Source organism: Pagrus major, chromosome 3, assembly GCF_040436345.1.
Source record: "Pagrus major chromosome 3, Pma_NU_1.0".
In the NCBI taxonomy this organism is placed as follows: domain Eukaryota; kingdom Metazoa; phylum Chordata; class Actinopteri; order Spariformes; family Sparidae; genus Pagrus; species Pagrus major.
In genome coordinates, this window is record NC_133217.1 from 7,650,544 (window position 1) to 7,678,018 (window position 27,475).

Sequence of the window (27,475 nt, forward strand, 5' to 3'; positions counted from 1 at the left end):
ACATTTAAGCCAACATGATGCCAGAATAAAAAAGCTTAATAGAAAATTATTTCCCCACCACTATTAGACTTTGGCACAGCACCTTAGAGTTTTTTGCTTTTATTTATCATAAACAAAGAAGTAGTTATCATAATAGGCCTATGATGGAGTCATGATGTGGTTAGCTTAGCTTAGCATAAAGTCTAGAAGCAGTGGAAAACCGCTAGCCTTGCTCCGTCCAAGGTGAATCAATTTGCCAATCAACATCTATAAAACTGTTCCTTCTACATGGCGAATTCTTTAACTTTTTGTTTTGTGTTAGAGTTATTGATTAACCACATTAATACTACAGTGAGGGTTGCCCGACATGAGTGTATGATTGTCTCCTCCCAGGTACAACAGTACCATATCTGGCAACGACACGACTTTGGGATGTTCTGCAACACTCAGCTGTCATTCACCAGTATAAGGAACACATTTGATAAAAAATGTGGAACTATTCCTTTAAAATGTGCCCACTTCAGTGATTTTTGCTGCTCAATTGTTTTAATTTGAAGAGTTTAAAAGGCCTGAAAAAGAAAAGATTAAAGAAAAGTCATTATAAATAAAAGTTTAGTGTCTTTTCAATTTTTGTTTGACCCTTTGCCTTCCGCTGTTCTACCTGCGACAGACAAGCGCTTTAAAAAATGTCAGTGCACTGCGAGACATATGAAAAGTGACATGAACAGAAACTTGTAATACATCTGGTTGGGAAACATCTTGTGACCGCTGCGTCGTCCATTAAATACACTCACATGAGATGATGCAAAATATTAAATAACATACGCAGAAACAACAAAAGAGCCTTTCATAAAAAAATAGGACAAATGTCTTATTTCCTTCTAGATTCTCATTGGCTCAGGACTCGTTCGAGTCTTCTGACATTGATTTGTTAGAGTTAATCAGTATCTCATGATAAATATCTGATTAGGTCACAAGCAGTCGGTCTGCTCGGCCCATTAAGACACAGACCATATGCTGAGTTCACTGCGCCGCCAGATCTCACAACCTGCGTAATTAGTGTTCGATATCAAGGGCTGTTATGATACATGAAGAATCAATCGGCTATCTGGCCGTGCTGACAGTCGCTTGGCCTCCGGTATATTGGCTGGAAACCTCTCTGAGGCTCGGGATCGGCTGCCACTTCGCCAAAGCCAGTCAACCAATAGGAGGGGGCCAAGAGAGCGTAGCAAGGTCAGCTGCTCGGGATGGCCCCGGAGCAGCAATTTGTTTACCTCCTCTGTGTGTGTGAGAGAAAATGAGAGGTATGGTATGATAATAATATGCATCATGCCCTCTGCACACACACTCGCAAAGGTGCATCTTTCCATTCCAGATTGAATTACACTGGGCTGATTGGATTTTTCTCCTCAGCATCAAAGACAAAAACACTCCTCTCTTATTCTCCACCCTCCCTGCCTCCGGGTCCATCCATCCCATCATCACCCCTCACTTTTCTCTTTCTCTCAAGTGTGTTTCCCCTCTAAAACTCTGCCTTTTATGCATCGATTTCTCTCCTTCTCCTTGCCGTTCCTTCCTAAGGGTCTGTAGAAGTCGCATGACTGTCATTAGCCTGATTACGCAAGCTGTAATTACACACACACATGCAGAGATGATGCCTTGTGATTCACATCACTGTATATTGCCAGAATGTGATTCTCATCATCGTCTGTTTGTGTGTGGATTTTCTCATGTGTGTGTGTGTGTGTGTTTTAAGGTTTTCCGATCCGGTGTTGAAAAGGGACCATTGATTACCGTTTCTGAGTGTACTCTGAGTGCCCCTCTCTCTCGCTCTCCGCCGTACAAAGGCATCATGGTCCGCGGGGCGCTCTCTCTCACACGCAGCCACATTTCTGAGCCCTTTTGAAAAGTTCCTTAGAAACACGAGAAAAGTTCCAGCCACAGGCGCCACGCCCTCCCACTGGCCCTGCAGAAATAGGCCCATTGAGCCAGGCTATAATCACACACACACACACACACACACACACACACACACACACACACACACACACACACACACACACACACACACACACACACAAATCCGCATTCAGCCCCGCTCCTTCTCCTCTCTCTCTCTCTCTCTCTCTCTCTCTCTGGCACTTCATAGAAGCAGCCACAAAAACACAGTCATTGACCCACCAGCCAACCAGCAGCATTCACCGCTCACTGCAACATTTCTCCAACCAAACATCAATACACACACACACACACACACACACACACACACACACACACACACACACACACTGGCACTCCCAGAACGCCACAGACAAATCTTCTAACACACACTTTCATAAGCACACAAATACATGGCAGCGTATTGTGTGCAAGTGTGGGAGCAGCAGTTGTGTCAGAATCTCAAGGCATTTCTGGCAGCAGGACTGTGACACACAGGCATACACACAGACACTCTCACTCAGAGATGCATGTTTCATAAGGTCATATATAATAGAGGAGGATTCCACACAGAGAGGCCTCATGTGTGGGTTTCTGCGTGTGTGTGTGTGTGTGTGTGTGTGTGAGGCGGCCTTGTGATGTGGTCTTTAATCCTGTTGGATTGTCAGATTAGTGTAACAGCTGGGTCCTACATACAGATATACATCTCTCTGTATCACCCCTCCTCCCGTCATACTGCCCCTCTATACTGGCCAAAGAGCTGACTGGATCTGTACATTAGTGTGTGTATCTGAGTGTGTGTGTGTGTGTGGCGGTCTCACAGCTCCAGTCCATTACACGGTCTAAGACCAGCTGATGTGTCACTACGCAGTCATGTGACCTCCACTGTGTCTGCAGTGAGTTTCAGTGTCAGCTGCTCGTTTTGTCACAGATACTGAGACATTAAAGGTTAAACAGTCAGTCTCCGAGGGCCCGAACCGCTGCTCCTTCAGCACCCCGATCAGCCGATCACACACAAACAGAATATTCAATTTCAAAATTACAAGTCCATTTTTACATTGCAGTTATTCATTTATCCAATTAAAGCTGTGTTGTAGATGATTTTCTGGTAGAGGATTCAAATCTGCCTTAAGCTTGGTAACAAATATATTATGTTTCCTGTGAGTCCTTCACAATAAAGGCACCTCACGTTGAACATTTTTTAACGTGAAGCAGCAGCAGTAGGACACAGTTTGCATTAGTGATAATTAAAAAGTCCAGTGTGTAGGATTTACAGGCAAATATATTACTCATTATTATGTTTTAATCACAATTTTTACAACTAGTCAGTGACTAGCCTCATGGCTAATTCTAGCATATTTACAGTAATGCTCATTAATATGCACTGTACCTGAGAAATAAACTGTTACAGTAAATGAAATTTAAAACAATTTGGCTTACAGTTTTCTAATGGAAAAGCCAACATATTTACATATTTTATATATCAATGATTAATCGATAATCGCTATAATAATGGTGGACCCCGCCACTTAGAGATGATAATAACAGAGAAACAGAACACAATAATGCTGACAGGAGGTCAAAATGTCTACTTGTGAATGACTTTAGTTGTTGGAAAGGATGAATTCTTCACATAAGCAATGAAGGGAAACCAGATTCTATTATGTTTTTCAGGTGATTTATTTAAAGTGAACATCGCTTTCTCAAATTTCAGACACACCGTGACCTCCAGAATCATCTGAATAAAAGAGGGTGGGCAGGCAGCGTTCCACCTAATGAGGATTAATGATCCGACTAACAATGAAGCAAAATGCTGTGTAGCCTTTGACTGATACGAAGCCATTCTACGCTCTGTTGAAGGGACACTGAACACTGCCATAAATGGATCTGGGTCTATTGTTTTGTAACAGATATATGAGATAATGGTTGAAGGCCTTTCTGCATGAAAATAGATTTCAATTGCTTTCCAGTGATCCAGATGCATGAGTTGTTTCCTCCACTGTGCACCTGTTCCGTCGCTGCAGCTCTCTGACCAAGCCGTTCACTGTACCATATGCCATATTTAGCAAATGCATGACTTTCCATAAGGGCATTCATCACTTAGATCATCTTTGTCCTTATAACTGAAGATAATATTAGAAAGATAATATTAGTGCTCGGTCGCTCTTCAGCTGTGGTTTGGTGCTGCACTGAGGCAGCTTTAGGGCCAGAGCGAGCAGGAATAACAAACTGGAGCCAGTGTAACGCCATCCTCCCACAGGTTTTGTACGGGGAATTAATACGGCCGACGTGGCTGCGATTTGGATCAGCCACAGCAGCGCTATCAGGAATTTGATCGGCAGAAAGCGCTAAAATTAGATGAGGGAGAAAAAGTGTTTCACTCATTTCCTGGCTGTTGTACATGAACATGTTTACAGTTCTTGCTCGGTGGTTCACATTCATTGGTCACGGGGAGCACTCATGTGTGGAAAACTGAGACAAACATGCAGGAAAAGATCAGAAATGTGTTTGGCAAGGGACTAATTCAAATTTCTACCTTCCCACTCAGTGCTACTAACAGCCTCATGAGCACGGGGATCGTTTTAGTTTGGATTTTTATATATTTAAAAATAACATAAGCGGCTATAACCCTCTTAATTCACCTAATGTTCGTTTTATAACCTAGTATTAGTCTCAACAGTAGCATCTAACGTTCATATTCTATTAATCCCCATGTAGTGTGATTTTATCCAAGACACCCAGAACTGCTTCCCATCATTTAAACAGCTAATCAGTGTAAAATTGCTCAGCAGGTTCCTTCTTGCAAACATTAAGTGATGCCTGCTTATGACCCCCCGCTGCAGCTGTTACCGCAAAGAATCTCTCGACACTAAATGATAATTTAACTTTTAAATTTGGAGCTATTTGACTCGGCTTACTGCTGAAAAAAGAGGCCCAGGGTGCTGAAATTACTTATTATTTCACAGGAGGAGACATTCATCAAAACCGCGACAGTAAATGTACGTATTAGGAATATAGTTTGAGAGAGATTCTGATGGATGCTGAATGTTTTTAACCCACAGGGTGAGGGATTTTTTTTCATTTACTGTATTGTGTGAAAATCTCGCATATTTCTTATTTAAGGTGCAGTCTCTGATTTTTTTTATATTGTTTTATAGCGTCACAGTTCATAGTTAAGATTCATAGCATCAACAGTGAGCTGAGAGGAAATCTTGTAATCCTGGGCCACAGACACTAAGACAAGGAGATGCTTTACTTGGGGATGTATAGATCAAATGACCCTTTATAACAAATATTTAGATATATATACAGTTTCATCATACTTTTGTTCGTTTTTGGCTAATACAGCTGCACATAGGCAAAAATATAAGTGTACTTTGAGATAAGTAAAGCCCTTAAAATATATGCACAACATAATAGTCCTCATACAAAAAACAAATTAAAAAAAAGCAAATGGTTCACGTCTTTGGTTAAGGTGGAAATGTTGGCATATCTTTTGAAGACAGACTTAGGAAATGAGTCATGACATACACAAATCATTAGACTTAAACATCTGCTGAAGGAGAGATAAAAACGTCTGTAATGTTCCTCAAATTAACACATGAAACAAACATAAATGCCATTTTTACATCATGTTTTCTTCATTCTGTTGCATCCTCTGAGGTTTGATTGGCGCTTTAATCACATCGCCTGTTCCTCTGCAGTGCTTAATGGAGAATAGCGCCCGCAGCTGTTTATCTCGTTAAAATCCCAATATTGAAACTTCCCTGTTAGAGTCTACAAAATGTTAGCTAGTCTTTCTGGGTTCCTCGCAAAACAACAAAAAAGACAACAAGCAAAGTTACACAGTGTCAACAGTAAATCACAATACCAGCCAGAAGTCAGAATGCAAGTGAAGCGACTTCACACAACTGCAAACAGAAGAAACCTACAGTGGAGACAAACACAAAATTGTCACTCCAAAAATAAACTAAAACAAACAAAACGTTTCAAAAAGGGACAATAATAACATCGAGATGAAGGAATACGTTCACCGAAAAAATGATTCATTCATTATCTACTCACTCTCATTCTGATTCAGTCAAGTGAAGTTTCATAGTGCTCAAAACATTTCTGGAGCTTCACAGCGAAACATCGTTGCTCCTAAACAACCGGAGTAGATGGGGACAACGGAGAAAACTTAAATGGCTCCATACAGATCATCTGGCATAATCCAAGTCTCCAGAAGCCCTGAGATCCCAAATTGAGTTGAAAAGACGTTATTTACATCCTTTGCTGAAAACAGCTCAGCTAAAAGTGTTAGCACGCACCCCGTCTGCTGGAGCCTGACCTCGAGTTGAGGGTTATTTCAAATCTATTTTGGATCCCGGGGCTCCATGGGAATGTGGGTCAGTAGCTAATAACTGAATAACTTATTCTTTAAATTAATCTGTTCCTGGTTTCCTTCCTGTTTTTAATCTGCCTAATGTTCGCAGGTAGCGTATTCTTCTGCAGGTTTTCAACCCTACATTCAGACAGAAACCTGGCTAATGTGGATCTGCTGTGGCAGGAGGGTTTGGAGAAGATTTTGACCTCATCTCAAGTGTAAACAAAATAGTTTGGACCAACAACAGAACTTTGGAGTTAAAATTAATCTGCAATATACCACAGATAACATGCAAAACATGGATGTCAGGAGTGTTCTGGGTTCTGATGAATACTGGAGAATCTTTAGGACTGTAAAGGTAGACAGAGACGGGATTTGGTTGACCTCCTTGGCTGTAGTGTGCAGGTGTTAATGTTCACAGGAGTGCACCTGACGTCATTGCTACAAGATACTGTCTGGACACCCGACCGTGTCTGTGCGTCTGTGCGTGTGTGTGTGTATGTGTGTGTTCGAAGGTGTCTTAAAGTCTGCGAGTGGTGTGACTGTGCCGAGGCTTTCTGTGCTAATCTCTGCTAAAGGTGGCAGGTGTCTTAACCAGGCCGTCACCTGGTAACCTACTCACACACACAGACACTCACACACACTGGCTGCCCTCTATCTCTCTCACGTCTCCTTGTCTGACTGTAAGTGTGTTAGCGTCCAGGTTGGCTGCTGTCCAACCTCCCCAGCTGGTAAAAGGGGCAGAGCAGGGCGGCGGAGAGTGAGACGAGGCGGAAAAAAGCAAAAGATGGAGGGAGATTAGAGGTCACTGCTGACAGGGTCGGGGATCCACCCCGGAAAGAAAGATGGGCGTGGAACAATACAAACAGTAAACAGGCTGCAGGTTTTCCTGTAAGTGCGCAATTAGTCGGAGGACGTGCGCCGAGCGGTCTGACCCTTTCCAGGTAGAGAGTTATCAACAGTGCTTTCATGTCAGTTTGTTCAAACTGTCCAGCTCTTATCAGTGGAGGTCAGACTGCTCTGGAGAGGAGTGGACAGCCGTGAATCAGCAGCATGAAGCGTGGGCCCTCCACCCACGGTGAATTAAACTGCAGGGTGGTTGGAAACGTTTCCCGTAAAGATCAGTTTACCTCATTTTGAGGATGATCTGGGTCTCAAATCCCTGCCAGATGATTATTACTATCATGCTGCGTTCAAGTGCCTGGTGACACGTTTGACAACCAGCACTTCAGGACACCCACATTGAAGTTCAAGCCATTCATTGCAACAATAATACACATTTAGTTTAGGGGTGTGGATCTGCTCATGTGAGGCCTTCACACAGACAAAAATATTCATTTTTTTTCACTGCTTGGACCTTTTTTTGCTTAAATGTTGGAACTTCAGTTAGAGCTGCAACGATAAGTTGATTAGAAAACTATTTGCCAATTTTGACTATCTATTTTCAGTCGTTTTTCAAGCAAACATTTGCTGGTTCCAGCTTCTTAGATTTACGGAATTGCGTAGACACTCGCGCACACCGTTACTTGCGTAACTTGAGTAGACATCTCTTCAACACAATACAAAGATTTCCTTGACATAACGTCAACACTGTTATATCGTTAATTTTTGGAATGTTAGAACTAAAATTACATAATGCACCTTTAAGTTGATTTTTCCCTTTCTGAGCAAAGTGTGTGAAAAAAGGACATGAAATAAGAACACAATGGACACAACCTCTGTGTCTCTTTCATTGTTTTCCTCTTCCCTCTCCTCCTCCGACACTGTGGATACAGTAAATGGAGGGACAGCTAGAGGAGTGGGACTCACAGATGGTGCCAGAAAGCAGAGGGAGTATTCAAATTATTCTTCACAGTTTGAAGGCTCAGAGATGCCGCAGCAGCCGAGAACGCTCGCTCCGATAAAATCTCACATATTAAAAAGCACAATTAACGATTATTTCTGCAAAGCGGGGCAGCATTGCGTCGACTGTATCAGGAGCTAGAAATGCTTGAGTGTGTGTGTGTGTGTGTGTGTGTGTGTGTGTGCCAGGCATTGTGCAGCAGCAGCAGTAGCAGCAGCAGCAGCCTCTCGGGTTACTGAAGAATGCATTTGAAGTCAATCACAATGAAGCTTTCTATCTGCCCGGCTTGCCTAGAGGGGATCTCTGACTGGACCAGCCAGAAAATCAACCAAAAAAAAAATCATCTTGGGCCAGTTAATCTTCCACTAGCACTGTGTGTGTGTGTGTGTGTGTGTGTGTGTGTGTGTGTGTGTGTGAATCACTGTGTCTATATAACTACCTTTGCCTGCTATTGTTATCTGATTTCCTGCTTCTCAGTGGTAGGTGAGCTGCACCCATTGTTCCTACAGACCTAACACACACCATGGTCTTTTCTCTGCCACACAGATGCTGGTAATTGTCATATAACCCTCTCTCTCTCTCACTCACACACACATACATACACACACACACACACACACACTAACACCCTCTCATTGTCAGGTTGCTGGTTTAATGTCACACTTTTATAATCTGGCATTTTTTTTTCATCCTAAATTGAAAAATCTGGAACAAATCAGCTCCTGTGTGAAAGCACAGCACTGTCAGCTCAGGTATTAAATCGAGGCTCTGTGGCTGTAAAACAAGTAAAACCAGCTGACACACACACACACTCACAATGCAGCTATAGGATCAAATGTATAGTGCAAAATCTGATGTCAGCTTTAGATCAGGTTTCTACCTTAGTAACCGCAAATGTTGCAGCGGAGGACGCACCTGTGTTCGCTTTGTCAGAACATGACATTCCCCCAACAAACACAGATTCTTTCTCTGCGTCAGTTCTTTCCCTGTCCCTCAATTTGATGTTTTCCCCTTCTCCTTTTACACAAGTATACATAATTATATATTCCACGCGCCCAGATTGTTTTAAAATGACTCCAACTGGCACCGCATGTCTCACAATGGCAATGCTTCATGCGTTGCCAAAAACCAGGATTGCATTCAATGCGCAGATCCAGCCGAATACGGCTGTCATCTTACAGTTTCCTTTTATAACGAATGGGAACAAAATGCAGTGGTGGAGGGAAATTGAGGGCAACATACAGATGATTTTGGCCCCGGGTGATGCGTGCGGTGGAGGGGAGCTCGTTGCGTCTCGTTGTGGTTAGTTAGCTATGTGGCGCAGGCAGAAAGTGCAGCTGTTTATAGCTCCTGAAACAGAGGCAAAATGCAGAGCTGGCCCTATTCGAGTCCCCCAAAATCACATAAAAACACACACACACACTGTGATACTGTAGGTCTGAGGGGCATTTGTGTGTGCCTGTACACAGGCACCACAAGCAAAACCTGTTATTATACCCATCCAGACACACACTGTAATTACATACAATGACGCACTCCTCCTGCCTGCCATACCCTGAATTCACACGTATAATATTGTAAATTGACATGTCGAGACACAAGGGGGGTGATTACATATTAAAGGTTTGGATAAACACACATGATACACATTTAAACACACACCAGCTCCCAAAACTAAAACTAAGCAAACAGCAGAGTAGCCTCTGCAGCTCCAGTATGTCCTGGAGGTGGTTGTGTGTATGGGGGACTTGTAAAAGGGGCCCCTGGGGTGGGCGCCGGTGCCGCCTTGGGGGCGGGGTGTGTGTTTATTTAAAGATGTGTGTGTGTTTTTAGGAGTCACGCTGAATTTAGGGGGCTAGCCTGGAGATAAGGAATGGAGTTTAAGATGAAAGGAAAATGGGGCGAGGACGGGGATACACTGGCACAGAGATTGTGGATCCAGAGGAGGGGGAAGCAGAGCAGGAGGGACAGATAGAGGGTGGAGCTGGAGGAGCAGACTGTTTTGATGTTGGCTTTTTAAGGGTTGTTTATTTGACGTTACATAACACCTTTGCTTATGTAGTTAGAGCTCTTAAATGTGTGTGAGAGAGAGAGTGTGTGTGTGTGTTTGTGTCTGGAAGCTTCTCACTGGGAGACGGGAATTTCTGTGAAAGGCAAAGGTTGCCCATAGCAACGGCCTTCATTGTAAAACTGATCCTTGGAATACAGCACACACACTCACACACACACACACACAACACACACACTGGCACCATGCTTGCACTGAGACGTCTTTTCAGTACTTTTCGGCACTTTTGAGATCACCAGGACTTCACACACACATTTACTCTCAAAGCGTGAGGCACACACACACACACACACACACACACACACACACACACACACACTCTCATCCCTCCACTTTGTGAAGCCCATAACCTCGGCGTGTCGAGAGCCAAAACGACTTCAAGTCAATTTCATTTTCAGGAGGTACATATAGCGTTTCAGCTCCACCTCACGCTGAGATGTGATGGACTGAGATGCTCGGGTTTCTAGATTCCATTATGCTTTTATTGGCTTTTAAAGGCATCAGGTTTCTTCTGTCTGGAGCCGGGGAGGAGCCTCTGCTGCTTCTGTGTGTGTGTGTGTGTGTGTGTGTGTGTGTGTGTGTGTGTGTGTGTGTGTGTGTGTGTGTGTGTGTGTGTGTGTGTGTTTGTCCGCAATTAGTATCACACAGGCTAGTAAAGACACAGCTCCATAGGGCCTCAGGATGGGCTTAAGATTGCTGAGGAGATAAGTTTGTTTTGGTCACATTTTCAGCAGTGGACTGACTGTTTTCCAATACCTGAAGCAAAACTGAGCCTTTTGTTGTTGGCATCACCGCATGGTACTACTTAGTGTGCATCGAGCTGGATCGAGGTTCAAAATGCAGTGATGGAAGAAGTATCAAACTCCTTTACTTCACTGGAAGCAGTACCCTGCAAATGCATTTCGACGTATACATATCTGCATTTAAAACTTAAAGTTAAAGCAAGATTATGTAGAAATTGATATTTTGTGTGATTTGGCGCCCCCCACTGTTTTTCGTAAACACAAATCCCAGGTCTATAACAATTTGTCTGTAGCTTTCAGATATCTATAGATGAGTTCACAGCGTTCTTTGTAAATGTGAATGTGCTTTGAAAGGCCAGGATAGGTTTATACAGTTACAGTACTCTCTGAAGCGCGTGTGATATGAACTGTAGATTGGAAATGAATATCTTTGCACTGCAGTATGGGCGGTGTCTCTTAAGTGCATGCATTTGATAGCAGTATTAGCTGACCCTGTATGACTTAGTGAGTGCTGTAGTAAGTGTTTAAGCATGGCAGGGATGTCGGGTCAAGAGAAAGACAGAGGGATGAATGAAGAGAAAGGAGGGATGAGCCTCAAAGCGACCGGAGGCTGAGGTCAGTCACTTCAGAGGTTCAACCCCTGGATGATCCTCGACTAATCTCTGTTACCTGACCTTAGCAGAGGTCGCGGAGCAAGCTTGCACTTTTTTTTTCCACAGACGAAATAGGCCTGGATTGAGGTACAGTGATGAGCAGGGAGGACGCCTTGAAATGATTGATGAGAGACAGTTACAGATCGAGAGCCTTCAGAGTGCAGCTATCAAACTCAAATGTACAGCAACAGTGAGCCCAAAATAGTGCTGATATTATTAAACAACAGCAATATTGATCAAAGATTATCTAAAGTCGTTTATAAAGCAAAATATTTGCTTGTCACAGCTTATCAAATGTGAGGATTTGCTCAGTAAACTAAACATCTTTGGCTTTCGGACTATCAGCCAGACAAAACAAACAGTCTGAAGATGCTACTTTGTGAGCAGGCATTTTTAACAACGCTTGGTCCAACTACTGTATGGACTGCCATGAAATTTGGTACAGATAATAATACGGTGTAATAGGGTTAAAACCTACATCACCCTGGTGATCCCCTGATTTTTCATTTAGCTTATCTTATCATGAGGCTCGCATTTGTGGTTTGTGAAAGTGAAATTTCTCAACATCTATCGGCGGGATTGCCACAAAATGTATTTGGCACATTTCTGTTTCACTCTGGATGAACTGTAGAAATGTTGGTGAACCCTAAACTTTTGATCGAGCACTGTTGTCAGGTTGACATTTTCATTTTTCCAGAACTTTGATTTATGACCTGCAAGCTGTACTTTGTTTAGTACTTATTCGCAAATGTTAGCATACTTACAAGCTAAACTACGATGGTGAACATGGTAAACTTTATACCTGCTCAACATCAGCATGTAAGCATTGACACTGTGACCATGTTTAGCTTGCTACAGGTAGCATTTAGCTCAAAGCTCAACTGGTGCAGCCTCACACAGCTGCTAGCATGAATCTAGTCTCTTGCTAGATTAATTAGCTGACTGATTAACCTTTTATCAGGGAAATGTGCCCGATATTCTCTCGTTCGAGCTTCTCAAATGTGAGGATTGGGTGTTTTTCTTTGTTGATTATCATTTGAAACTGAATATCTTTAGGTTTTATCATGTTGGTTGGACAAATTAAGAAATTTGAGGACATCACCTTTGGCTTTCGGAATAGGAAATGAGAGTTTTTCACTGTTTTCTCGCAGTTGGCGCCCTTTTCTAGCACTAACAACATTTGATTTTCAAATGTAACTGTAACACTCAAAGATGTCTATCTGACGTTTCTGCTGTGCTTATTTACTGGGCATCTAGGATATCTAGTAACAGCGTCATCGCCGACTAACTGCTAGTTTTGGGTACACTCAAGCTGTGATTTTCTTAAGTCTGAGGTAATTTAGGTCTCCAAGCTAACATTAGTGAAAGTTTTGTTATTAGTGAGACATGAAAGCATCAAATGTGCATTTTAGCTTCCTGAGATGTATATTCCCTCTGACATAACTTCATGAAGAAAATTTGATCATATTCAGCTATCTACCTGGAAACAAATATTGTGTTTGGCTCAATAATCTAACGATTGAATGATATTGATTGATTGAATTGATGATGGAAATTGTTGTGAGTGGCAGCCGGAGAGTTCACAAGTTAACTGCTTCTTCACACTCTGCATGCTACTTTACAGGCTGAGCATAGCTTGTAACTGACACGTTCGCAGAGCCTGAATAAAACCCCCTCTCTCCTTAAAGGCTTTGATGTTCCTCTGCCAAAACCCCAGCTTTAGATCAACTCATTAACTATGCTCCTCCATGGCCTCGCAGACGGACAGATGTTGCCCTGTCCACCATAATGCCGCCCGCACCCCCTCTCAGACGGTTGTGTGTGTGTCCGTGTGTGCATGTAATCTGCCAAAGTGGTCTCTCTTTTAAATGAAATGACGAACAGCTCAGTCATTCATGATGGATAACTCTAATCTGTGTCATCTGTATCCCCCCCTCCTCCTCTGTGTCTCTCTCAGGGACAGACTTGGTCACCGTCTATCGATGATGAAGGCTCAACAAGAGACGAGTTCTACGACGACGAGGACCTCTACTCAGGCTCCGGCTCTGGCTGTAAGTGTGTCTGTGTTTGAGTGTGTGTGTGTGTGTGTGTGTGTGTGTGTGTGTGTGTGTGTGTGTGTGTGTGAGGTGACACACTCACGCCCTGGTGCTTTCAAACTCGACAGCTGCTGGGTTTCAATCTGCTGACCCTGAAGACCCCTCCTCCTCCCTCCTCCTCCTCACTCTGGACTTATTGTCGTTCTGTTCAGCAGATTCACATGCACAAAGGCCACGCACACACAATTACACAGTGCAGACATGCTGTTTGACCCGACAGACAGGTTTCATACACATTTATAGAAAGTACCTATAAACACAGACACGCCCTCGCAAACAAGCAACAACAAGGGCTCATTTCCCCGAGATCTTATTTACTCTAATCAGATTACAGTCCACACAGATTAGACGATCACACGCGCACCAGCAGTTGTGTGCACCTATCTGCATGTGTCTGTCTGCATTTGAGTGAGCTGGCTGCCTGCGTGTGTAGGAATTACCGACTTAACGTAAATCACATTGGTGTAATTCAGGCTGATTTTCTGATCTGGCTGCATGGCTCTCCTTATTAAGCATGACTCATTGAGGGCTGCCCTCGGTTCAGGCACTGCGCTAGCGGAGGGCAAAATAAATTACAATTCAGAGCAGGAGAGTGCAGATGGGGCACCCCCTGTGGTCGAAACAGCAGCCCCGGCAAATTGCTTTATCTCAAACCGTGATACAGAGCCCTCTGATTCCAAAGGGAAAGCTCATTTTCAACAGGCGGATGTGCGTTCTGCGTCGCTGTCTGCAGCAGAATGTGGCATTTTGAGGCGTGTGATAAGTTTAACAGAAGATGCATTGTTCGAGTCCACATTTCGCTCCTCTCTCCAGCTCCTCTGTCAGCCTTCATGTCTTTGAGCCTGTAAATTCAATTTGTTTCTCTTTCAACCCAGGGAGCTTCACTGCTATATGGCGAAATGAAAGGTGGTATAATGCTATTATGAGATTTAAGAAGAGAATGACTCAGTCGTCAGCATCGTCTCCTCTTCTCTTCTCGCTCTTCCCTTCTCTCTCTCTTTTCTCTTCTCTTCTTTTCTCCCTCTCTCTTGTATCCACCTCTGCTTTTTCCGTTTTTTTGCTTAAAAATCTCCTTCCATTCTAAAACGACAAAACAACAACAGTTAAATCTTTTCTTCTCCATCCTCCGTCAAAACCACACATCACAGCCAACATCTGGTCTCCGCTGGTAAAACCAACCTCCGTTCTGTCGATGTTTGAGTACAGCTGAACTCACAATTCACTGCTGTTACTCTAATTTACATATTTTTCCGTTTTTGTTGTCAGACGGTTAAATGAGCAGAAAATAGCGATTTGATTGCGGCTCTGATTGCCGCACCGAGTCGTCAATAAAATCACTGCTTTGTGACCCCGAAGTCATTTGACAAAACAAACATGGCGGTGCTATATGATTGACTTTATTGACATTTAAAATGATCACAGAGGCGAGAGAAAACAACAGAAACTCGGCTTCTGCTTTATAAATATTGATAAATCTTTTTTTAATCCGTGCATTGTGTGTTTCCTCCGACCTTATGGAAGTGCAACACTAACTTTAACTTCACCACCAGGTTTACATCATCGTTTCCCTGCCCACACTAAAACAGGAGGCAGGTATGCTCAGATTTAGCCAATATGGAGTGCTATTTTAACAAGTTCCATTTTCAGGTGAAAAAAATGGCAGCTTAGCGTAGATAGAGGTTAAAACCAGAGGGAAGAGGAAGCATTTTCAAATTGAGTCGGCTTAGGACCATCATAGGATTCGCTCATATCTCTGCCCTCAAATTTCCTATACCCTCAAGTTTGATTCTCAGCTGTAACCTCTCAAAAACGCCCCAAAAAATAACCTTTAAAATATATTCCCGTTGACTATAGTGTGAAATGTAGGCAAGATATGTTGTACACTGCTCTCAATACACAGTCCCACAGTGTGATGTATCACATTTTATGGATCCAAAAAATTTAAATTATGCAACAATGACAGCGTGATTTTTAAGTGTCTAAAATCTTCTTGTCCTTCTCAATCGAGAGTCAATTTCTGAATGTTTATTATATAGAGAGCAGTGAATGAGCACCCAGGGGACTCATTTTTCAAATACAGCCACAGTCTCGGTTTCTGATTTAATGTTTGTGTGGGCTGTGTGACTGTTGAGTGACGAACGGGATGTGTGATTAAGTAAGATGTGTACATGTGTAATTTCTTTGACTCCTCTGCTTCTTAAATTAAAGCTGTGACAAGGAAATTTTCATTTTTTGCTGATTCTGGCGGCCCCTTTAGACAAAAGTGAAACAAAATTAACTTGAGCGCCGTACCACCAGACTACAAAACAGCTTCTTCCTCAGGCTGAGAGTCTCCTCAGTTCATCCTCAATACTTTGAATTTTATGACTTATCCAACCAGGATAGGTTAGAATCCGAGCTGGTGACAGGCATTAAAGGGTAACTCCAACAATTTTACAAATTAAAGTGTGTGTTCAGGTCTTATGGAGTACTACTACATATGTGAAAAAAGTAGTATAAAGCCTTTTGTGGCTCCAGAGAAGCTGCATGTAATCTGATAAATTGCCTCCAGTGATGTCACTCACTGGCTACATTGCATTGTGGGAAATGTAGGTGAGAAGTTTTTCAAAGAAAGAAGAAAACATGGAATAAAAAAGGTGATATCTTTGGTTGTGCTGTATGGATTTTGATATTTTTTTAAACCATCCATAATGAGTCCAACAGTGTTATAAGAGTGTATTGCTAAACCGGTGGACTGCTTTACAAAACCTAGCACCTACATTACCCACAATGCATCTTAGCCACTAAGTGACATCACTGGAGGCAATCTATGACACTACAGGCAGCTTCCTCTGGAGCCACAAAAAACTTTATATGACTGTTTTGCATGGGTGTTTACACTACCTATGAAGTGTAAACACATTTTAATGTGTAAAACTGGTGGACTTACCCTTTAAGAATAAGCATAACTATATAGAAAGAGCCGATCTTCTTGCTGATTGTCTCTTTTGTTTTTTTATGTTAATGTAAAAAGTCCTTGCAATATATGTAAGTATATTTCTAATTAAATTTCCTCTCCTCTCCAGTTCCTGAGATCAGAATGAGGCCGACGTCGGCGGGCGTGTCCTTCACCACAGAAGAGCCCTTCCTCCTCTCCACCACCCAGGCCACCAGCCCCGCCCCCTCCGCCCCACCTGCAGCTGAGCCGAGCCCTGACCCAGAGGACCCCACCACCACCCCCCTGCCCACCGAGGCCGATGGAGAGAGCGGTGTGTTCTGGGAAAGAGACAGAGAGCTGGAGAAGGAGAGAGAGAGGGAGGAAGAGAGGGAGAGGGAGAGAGAGCAGGAGAGGCAGAGAGAGCTGGAGAAGGAGAGAGAGAAGGAGAAGCAGAGAGAGCTGGAGAAGGAGAGACAGTTGGAGAGGGAGAGAGAGAGGGAACGAGAGAGGGAGCGGGTCCGGGAGATGGAGCGAGAGAGGGAGAGGGAGAGAGAGCGTGAGCGGGAGAGGGAGCGTGAGAGAGAGAGGGAGAAAGAGAGAGAGAGGCAGAGAGAGCGTGAGCTTGAAAGAGAGAGAGAGCTGGAGCGAATCAGGGCCGCTGCCCAGACCACCGCCGCCCCACGATCCCCTGCTGCCATCCCGGTGGTGACCACCAACCCAGCAGACAGCACTGCAGAAAGTGCAGCGCCCTCTGCCGGTTCGGACGACCTGAGCACCACAGAAGAAGAAGAGGACGTCTACCTGTCGCCTGAACCTACATCGTTTTACCCAGGCTTCGACATGGAAACCACCACAGATGAAGACATGCCCACCACAGCAGAGACCACCCCTGAGCCCACGACGGCTGCACCTACCACCACCGCTGCCACCACTGTCAAGACCAGGGTCCCCTTCAGGCCCAGGGTTCCTATGACGACAGCCACTCAGGCAGTGCCAACAGAGAGGACGACCCGCCCACAGCAGCCCACAACTGCACAGGTGAGTTCAGTCAGCAAACCCACGTTATTGTACTGATACGTAAGGAATAAACAATAATAACTTCCTCCCGTAGGCGAGCATCAAATCAGAGTTATGTAAAAATGTGAGTTTCAGGGTTTTAGAGGAAATTAAGCTGTGGAACTATTTCTTGATAAACAACAGTTTATCCATCCACCCAGTCAACCAGCCTGGCATAGTCACGACGACAAGATTCTGGGAAGTCATGGCGCCAAGATTTTGTTTGCCAAGAGTTATTTATAGCATATAAATCCCTCTGAAACTGCAAATTGTTGGTTTTACATTACTGTTTGTGTAGTGATTAAACAAACAACATACAGCATGTTTAATATTTAACAGCTCCGCATTAAAATGTATAAAAGCGACTCAGCCTGCTGTGTACATACATCATCTCAAATGTTTCCAACAATATTCCTCAGCGAGTGAGGAAGGAGGATAGTGAACATGACTAAACCTGCCACATCAGATATGTTCATTGGCAATGGTGGTTGTTTCACACTAAAGACAACAACTCCCATGATCCCATGCTCCTTCACGACATCATCAAACTAAGTCTTTTGTCTTTACTGTTTTGAGTGAGAGGCCCCAAGCGGGAGAAATTACATATTCCACATTTATTTAAACTTTAGAGGTGCAGGTAAACATATTTTTTAACATTAGCCTGAAGCTATTTGTTTCCCTTTGTTTTCAGTATATATGCTAAGCTATGCTAATCACCTCTGGTCTCCAGCTCTATACTTAATGTACAGACATGAGAGTGGTATCAATCCTCTTGTCTCACTCTCAGAAAGAAAGCAACTTTGTGTAATGTCCAGGCTAGCAGTTTCCCTTTGTTTCCAGTATTTATGCTAAGCTAGGATGGTGTATGTAGGATTGAACCAAAGTAAACCATGCCCATGCTCATGATGATGACAGAACATGTCATGTGGCTTATGTATGTTTGTTTTTTTTTACACAAAAAGCAGCTTTGTGCTTTAGAAGAATAAGCTGTGTCATGGTTTAGCTACAAAGGCAGTACTTCAGGAATCAATTAATTGTTGGTTCTGTTCAACTTAATGAGAACTGTTGGCAATAAGATCAATAAATATCAATATCACCAGCCTTTCCCTTTAAATGTGGCATAAACACAAGAAGTCATAAAAGAGCTTTGCCTCGGTGAAACGCAGTCTAAAATTGGCAAAATGATGATTTAAGTCAAGAACTATCTGATCAAAGAATAAGTGAATGAGACCACAAATCTGTACTAATGGACTCATTTTGGTCGGAACCAATAAACTATTGAGGTTTGATACCCAGCCCTAAATCTGCCTGCCTCTTAAACACTGACAGCTTAGTCATTTACAGACCAGAGCCATTTTCTCTGATTAGTGTGCTTCTGTTTATTTGCGTCAGTGCTGCATTAAAGCATGATGCATAAAGATTTGTCTGGTTTTCCACGTTGTAATTGAGCTGCCAGATTTTATGAAGTGTGTATATGTGTTGGATAATATACAACTTTCCCCCACTGAGAACATACAGAGGCCCATTGTTTTAAAGGCGAACATGTGCCATGGAAAGTTCTCTGTTTGTGATGGTTTGGATGAGTTTCAGTGCAGCGGCTCCATGGAACAAATGTGATTACATCAAATGTAAATTTCCTGCCGTTAGTCTCACTTTTCTCTCTCCGTCTCAGGAGGCTAACAACGACATGGGTGCTGCGGGGACGAGTGGAGATTTCGAGATCCCCATTGATCGCCGTAACGATCTCGGTCGAGGTATGATGCCAGAGGAGCCTGATCTGATTGGAAACACGGTGGATGGAGGAAGCTCTGCTGCCCAGCTGCCACAGAAGAACATCCTGGAGAGAAAAGAGGTGTTAATAGGTAGGTATCTCCCTGTAAAGTGAATTTGTAAAGTCTTTTCTAAATGTAAATGTTTGTCCTGGTCACCCAGCTCTGTGTCTGTCCGTCTGTCTCGCTGTGTGTCCGTCTGATCCTGTCTGTCATGTGAACCGCTTGGTAGTCACCTCTTAGAGCAACAGATTTCATCCCCCGTTGCCTCCTATTCTTTCCCTGCTTACTGGGAGCTGCTAAGATAAACTGGCAGTAACTCGCGTTCAAGTAGTTGCAGATTCATCACGATAAGTGAATGTGCTACTTAGCCCCGTTTGACCCATTGAGAACAAGCAATCCTCTTCTTGGGTTCTCCAACCCCTCCTTTCTCCCCTCTTTTTCTCATCATTTTCCCTCTGGGCAAATCCAATTTCTTTTCAAGTGCCGCCCTCTCCTCTCCTCATCCCAAAGAGCTGTTGTAGAAAGTGAGGGCACAGCCAACTTGCCTGACCTGACCGGCTCTCTGTCTTTCCTTCAGCTGTTCTGATTGGTGGACTGGTGGCTGTGGTTTTCGCTGATTTCCTGGTCATTGGTAAAGAGCAGGAGGCAACAGATATTAGACTAGACTTTCTGTGTGATAGAACCAAGTTACAACCCCACATATCGGGCTCATACATTCATATATAGTGCTGTACATGTGTAGGCGTTGTCATCATCTATTTTCGACTTTTCACACTGATTCAGAAGATTTTTTGCCAACATTATAAGAAAGTTTGTCAGTACAATAGGGTGAAATAAAATTCTGAAATTGTGTTTAAAGGTTCAGGTTATTTTGTGCTCCGGTTTCAAATCATTTGCTACATTATCTGTGGTTACATGGACAGTCGTGAACCATCTGCTGAAAATATAACAGAAGAAGAAGAAGAAGATGTTTTTTTTAATGACTTTATTGAGGAAATTCAAGTCATTCATTCATTAGTTTGCGTCTTAATACAATTTTCAAGATGGACCCTCATCATATCCTGTGAACAATATTTGCGTTTCAGTTGAAAACTTGTATGTTGAAGTAAACATGTATGTAATGCTGTGATCCTCCCCTCACTGAAGCTTCATAGTGCAGAAACAAGTGATGGGGGGCGGAGTGGCTGAGACAGAGACATCATTCACCCTATTACAAGACACTGTACCATCAAAATGATGGCTATTGTTCTGATTATCTGTGGAATATTAGGGTCTATGTTAATGCAGCGACTGATTGCCGTTGTGTTTCCTTCATTTAGTTTTTCATCAAAGACTTCTGAAATTACAGGTGCAATATATCAGAATTTGATTTGATGGTAGTGCCTGACTGAGATCACCAAATCACAAATCAAAGTTCATGTTAATCAGCGGGACCGATGTGGTGGACGGACCCATCCACATTGTTAGCGTGGCTACAAATATTTCTTTCAGTCAGTGATGGTAATATAGATCTGATATCATGGATTCTAGTAAAAGGAGTCCATCATGTCTTTTTTTATGAGAAACTGCAAATGGTGCACTTGGAAGAATGCAATTAATTTTCCTTCTGTCCAATATCACAATTGTCTTTCACAGTAAAATCAGGGATGGTAAAAGTAGAGTACAGTTTAACTAAAAAATTTGATTTAATCACAAGAAATGGTGTGAAAAGTCAAGAGCGACGAACACTTTTGCAGTGACGGTGCTTTGGTGAAAAGTTCTGCTGTTTTAAATACCCCAGCCGATGCACTCTGATATTGGCAGTAATGGAATGAACAAAGTAAACACCTCCCACACAATAAATGGAGACAAAGTGTTCCTCCAGCATTTTGGAGAATAAACAGTTTGTTCTCTGTTTTGGCGTCGATACCAATTAGTTTAACGAGGGAAAGTTATTTTTCCCTCTTGATAACCACACATTAATCTATCGCACACAGTTCATTAGTGACGTGTGGCAAGGAAGGTGCAGCTGCTGCAGCTTGGTTACACCAGCCCCATTGGGCTAAACTGCTATGTAACACAAACACACACACACACACACACAGACACACACACACAATGTTCGTTGGCACATTCAGGCTCATCAGTCTTCACTTAGCAGCTAGAACGTAGCAACGCTGTGGTAGCTGTGGTGATGTAGTCTGCTGCAGGATGTGGCTCTAATGGTGTTTTAGTGTTTGTTTATGTGTGTTTGTCAGAGAATGTTCTGGTTTTCTAAGATATCCAACGTCTCTTTCTATCTTTCCTCAGCGGTGATAGTTGGAGGAGTAGTGGGCGCCTTGTTTGCAGCCTTCCTGGTGATGTTGCTGGTGTACAGGATGAAGAAGAAGGACGAGGGCAGCTACACGCTGGAGGAACCCAAACAGGCCACCGTCACCTACCAGAAACCAGACAAGCAGGAGGAGTTTTACGCATAACACTCGTATGGCGGAGAGACACACCGCACATCGAGGGAGAGAGAAAGAGCGAGAGAGAGAAGAGAGAAAGATACTCTAAGTCCCCGTCCTCCTCCTCCTCCTCCTCCTCTTCGTCGCCTTCCCCCTCATCTGCTCGCCTCTCCTCATCCCTCTCTCCTCTCGTCTCCAAAACACTTGAGAGCGCCTTTCTCTCTGCAGACTTGGAACTTTCTTTTCAATGAAGAAGAGGACAAAAAAACAAAAAACAAACAAAAGGAACAAAAAAAAATCCAAATATATTCTGAAAAAAAATAACACATACACACGAGATGTTTTTAAAGTAAATGTTGTTATTAATATTCTACAGATTCTTTTGTTCTGTATGTAATGATATGATTATTTTGTAAAAAAAATGACAAACAAACAACAAAACAAAACACGAGCTCTTAACCTGTGTTTTCGAGCACAAAAAAAAGTTCCTCCTCTGTTTTTATGGAGCGAATGAAAAGGCTAAAAAGAAAAGAGGAGAAGAGAGGGGTGGAGCGAGCGGAGCGAGGCACAAAAGAAAAAGAGAGGGGGTGGGCTCGACTCTGCCTCTCACTTCCCCCCCAAAAAATCCACACAGAGCGTCTGGTTGGCCGCACAGAGCCCAGGGTCAAAAGGTGAGAGGAAAGGTCTCTTTTGTGCCTTCCATCCCTCTGGTGCTCAAAGACGCATACGCACATCCATGCAGCCACATGAACACGCACACACACACACACACAAATGCATACACACAGAGTTGTATCTGCTCGAAGGTGGCTCTGACCTCTCTCTCTGTGCTCGGCCAACCAGAAAACGGTGATCAACCCTCCGCGTGTTTCTCAACGCCGAGGAGCCGCTGTGGAAAACGTCGGCTGGTCCATCTGCTCCTCTAAGCTGTACAAAGACTAGTTACGGATAGTAATAATAACCAATAATATATCAATGTTTTGGGCTGGATGGTGAATAATAATAATAATAAAACCATAATGATAATGATAATAATAATAATAATTCTTGAAACAGGAGGATGTGTATTTAGCAGTTTTAAAAAAAAAGTTTATATGTAAATATCAGCGTATCCTTTCTGGCATCACTAACCATCTGCATGATCATGAAGAGTTTTTATCCATCACATCCGTCATCACTTCTAGATGAGCTGTGCTCTCGTCAGCCACATGCACAAACACACACACACACACACTTACAAACACACACACAAGTGCAGACATCACACAGACTTTGAATCTACTGTAAATCATATCATTCAAACACATATCAAACCCATCCTCATCATCATCCTCATCGTCGTCATCGTGATAGTCATCACTCGTTGAAACAAGCGAGATCAGGTGGTTTCAATATGTTATTGATTAGTTATGGATCAGTTACCGGTTGGTTTAGAGTTTGGTCTGTTTGTGTAAAAGCACAACTACGCGTCCAGTCATCACCTCATCTGATATCTTCCCTCCCTCCGTCACTCGCACACCTTTTTGCATGCCTCACTTTCTTTTTTTCTTTCACCATTGGCTCTCTGTTCGGGGATGGGAGGGGCCTCTGGGAAGCGAGAGGGGCTTTAATGAAAAAAGTGTGAATCCTCGCAGGAAAGTTGCTCCCGCATGCACTAATTCGGTCAAAATCACAACTTTTGTCATGGAAGCTTTGGTTATGAGGAGAAAACAGCTGTCGAATTAGCGTTTCTGGGGTCAACTTGAACCTGCCGTCGGGCTCTTTTTTTTGTTTGGGGAAGGGGACAATGGGGGGAAAAGGGGTAAGGATTCGGTTTGGGAATGTGAGGAGACAGGAGGGCTGTGCTTCTATCTAAGAGATTGTAACAATAACCACACCAGTGCGACTGGGCTAGTAGCTTCTATTATACTCAGTACTGTAGAACAAAAATGCATGGGAGTCAAAACTATACTAGTCTGGGTGTGTGTGGATGCCTGTGTGTGTGTGTGTCTTTGTGTGTTTGAAAGGAAAAGAGGGGTGAGTTAAAGTCGGAATGTACTGTGGTCGAGTGTGTGTTTACCTACTCCAGCAGTTCTCACGCTCTTCCACAGACAGGTAACGCACCTCTTCCACTCCTGTGTGTGTACGTCGCCTGCCCACCTCGCCACTGTGTGCGAATATGTTTGTGTGTGTGTTTGTGTGTGTGCGTATGTGTGTGTGTGTGTGTGTGTGTGTGTACACCTCATCTAAGCCACCACCTGTATGTGTGTGTGTGTGTGTGTGAGTGCTTCACCTTGGTATTTCACAGCAGACTCTTGTGTACACTGACTAGCCTGTCGATGTGTGTGTGTGTGTGTCTGCGTGTGTTTAGTCTGTTCACTGCTGAATTCGGGGCAGCTGGTCCCTCACAGTGGCTTTCACACACACTGACTGTCTTTTCACTGTCTGTCTGTCTGCCTGTCTGTCTCTCTGCCGCAGGACAGACCGACAGACAACACGCCACTTTCTCACAGGCAGGAATGATCTTAACACGTACTGTCTTTTCTAAAGTGACTGTCGAAGTGTAAACATGTGTGTTTGTACCCATCTAAGCCTGCGTAGCCAAATAAGACGTGTGTGTGTCTGTGTGTGTGAGAGAGGGTGAATTTGTTTGTGAGTAAAGGTATGCATGTGTGTGTGTGTGTGTGTGTGTGTGTGCGTGCGTGCGTGTGTGTGTGTGAAGCCCGATGGAGGCTACACTACTCTATGTTTGCTGTTCCCATTCCTGTTTTTATACATTTGCATTTTTTTAAGGCTGAGTTTCTGTCATTGGCTGAGTGAGCGAGAGGAGGCGGATCCTCCACGCCACCGCCCTGTCACTAATCTGCCACTCTGTTCCAAATAAAAAACCTGATTGGGTAAATCTGTCCTCTCTTGTCTTGTTTTTTTTTTTGTAAAGGGATAAACCAAGGACACATGTAGTTTTCCATTCTGCTGTCAGTGTCCAGTCTGCTCTCCATTAGATATAACTGTTGTTTAACCAAACCACAAAGAACAATCACACGATGATCCCAATATGCTCTTTCTCAGCACTTTAAAAATAAAATAAAAACACTGAATAATACAGCATCCCTGAATGTGAAACCATACAGCAGCTAGTTAGCTTAGCTTAGCATAAAGAATGGAATCAGGAGGAAACGGCTAGCCTGGTTCCGTCCACTGGTAGAAAAAGAAGAATAAAAAAAGAATCTGCCCACCATCACCTCTGATATAGGTCAAGTTCTGGTTTCAAACAGTTATGCAGTTATGTGCTGGACTATTTCTGTGGTGTGAGCTTTAGTTTTAGTGTGGTGGGAGGCAAACTTTGTTACCTAATACCTTGGCAACTCTGCACAATAGTGACAGGGGGTCACACACAACAAGATCACACATGTGAGACATGACATGGGAATTTATTGGCCAAAGCAATCCAAGGTCTCGGTGCGCTGTTTTTGCCGAGGAAGGATAAAGAGGATGCATGGAAAGCAAGGATTAATTTTGTACTGAAAAAGCAAAGATGACACAGTTACAAATACTGAACAGCTTGTTTGCATGTATTCTGATAATGATAGTAGCTGTTATTGCGCCTGCTTCGTACAGAGAATGGGTTCAGAGAGCTACTGTGGATGACAGCAGAGGAGAGAGGGAGAGAGGAGAGGAGTGTCTGCTCTCAGTGGCTGTAGCTCGTTCCTGGTACCAGATATTTAGCCTGCTACATATCCAGCAGCCGTCGGCAACACGTTTGCGAGCTATGACTGGATCACGTCTTTGAATGGTTCACACACACTATTCATTGTTCACCGGAGCAAGCGCTGATCTGCCTCTGATCTGGGGCTATTAGTCAGCGACGGCAAGGTCAGGGCTACAATCCTGTAGTGTGAACTTGGCATAATCTAAGCTAACTGGCAGCTGGTTGGAGCTTGTATCAATCTTCTTATCTCACCCTCGGCAAGGAAGCGAATAAGTGTCAAACTAGTCCTTTAAGGTACTGCACACAACACAGTGAAGCTCCATTGTTTGCAGAGAGAAACCCACCAGTACTCCTGTCCTGGAAAAATACTACCTTGTTCAGGATTTTTAATGGAGTATTGTAATCAATGCCTTTAAAATGCACCTCACAGCAAGACAGTCCCTTGTTTGAACCTAGAGCCCTCTGTGTGACTCTGCTGAAAGATAAGAAGGTAAAGATAACGGATGAATGGGCTGAAGGACTTTTAGGATTGCAGGAATTACATAATAAATGAACATTTTTTGCTCTTGTGGCCCAAATCACACATTCTTCTCACTCATAAAGCAAACAGTGGGGAAAAAAAGCTTTTCAGTAAAATAAAGAGTGTCGCTGTGTTGGAGAGGGGCATAATTGGAGGAATTAAATGCAATTAAAATATAGTCAGAACACCCTGTTAGCCTTCTCACTATCACCGCATGCACCTGCTAGAAGAGCTGCTTGTTTAGGCTACTTAAACATGGAGTTAATTAATACTTAACCTGATTTTACTTGAGTAATATTTAAGTTAAGTGCTGTTACTGGGACTTCATAAATAGTAGTCCCCAGACCCCAATTAAAGCTGCAGTTTGGGACATTTCTAACTGACTTAAAGGGTCACTTCACCTAAATTACAAAAAAAAACTATTTTCTCACTTAACATCCAGTGGTATATGGCAGTGCATTTAAGATTGATCCAGACTTGCGATATCTGACCCTGACATTTCTGCTTCTACCTTGAATGATTTGAAAAGACGTTATTTACACTCTTCTTTAAAGCTGAAATGTTTACTGTAGCTGCTAGGCTAAAAGCGTTAGCGCGCAGGAGGTCTGAAGTGGGTGCATGAGCTCGATCACTCGTCAAGGGTGTAAATAACATCTTTGGATCTCAGGGCTCCTGGAGGTCTTGGATTACACTGGCTATCTGGAACCACTTAATGGGTTTTTTGGGGTTATTATTTTTTTTTTTCGTTTTAAAACAAGTCCCCATCTACTTCAGTTGTTTCGGAGAATGCTGCAAATGTTTCATGACCTATGAAATTTCACCGGACTTTCCATCAGCATGAGGGTGAGGAGATAATGACTGAGTGTTCATTTTTGGATTAACTTTTCCTTTAATACAATTTGTGGTGCTCTCAGCAATCATACCATTTAAGAACAAAGTGTCCTGGTTACTCTTGCTAATCCAGAACAGGCTGTTGTCAGTGTGGTCTTTGGATTATCCAAAGTAACCAGGACATTGTTGCTGGAAGACACACACCACTGAATTATTTAAATGTGATTTTTCTAGCTGTGAGCATTACTAAATAAATTCTTCTTGTCTCCACTTCACTGGGCTGCAGGAAAAAACAATCTCAGACAGTTTTCTCAAAACAAAACAGTTGCATTGCCCAATACCCCTGGATGCAAGTGAAAAAATATCTTTGTTTTTTTGCAATTTGGTTGATCTGAACCTTTTGATCCTCGGTCTTCTTGGCTATAACTCAACTTCCCCCTGGTGCTGGATTAAGTTTGAGGCCCAGGATTTGTTTGTTTCTTCACAGTGGGTTATAAAAGGCTGCTCAGATTTTACCATCTGAAGAATTTACATACATTCAAAAGAACTTGCACGAAGTCTCACTCGGGTGTTATCACA

At 43.1% G+C, this 27,475-nt stretch overlaps 1 protein-coding gene across 1 annotated transcript in view; it reads left to right on the top strand.

The window, feature by feature from the left end:
• The window catches only part of sdc3 (syndecan 3), a 39,877-nt gene extending 15,135 nt beyond the window's left edge, over positions 1-24,742 (top strand). The window contains exons 2-5 of the mRNA XM_073463133.1: positions 13,548-13,641; positions 16,752-17,641; positions 19,332-19,521; positions 21,721-24,742. Of these exons, the coding sequence (XP_073319234.1) occupies positions 13,548-13,641; positions 16,752-17,641; positions 19,332-19,521; positions 21,721-21,887 (1,341 nt within the window). The 3' untranslated portion in view covers positions 21,888-24,742. The remainder of the gene's footprint in view (positions 1-13,547; positions 13,642-16,751; positions 17,642-19,331; positions 19,522-21,720) is intronic.
• The last annotated feature ends 2,733 nt before the right edge of the window (positions 24,743-27,475 follow it).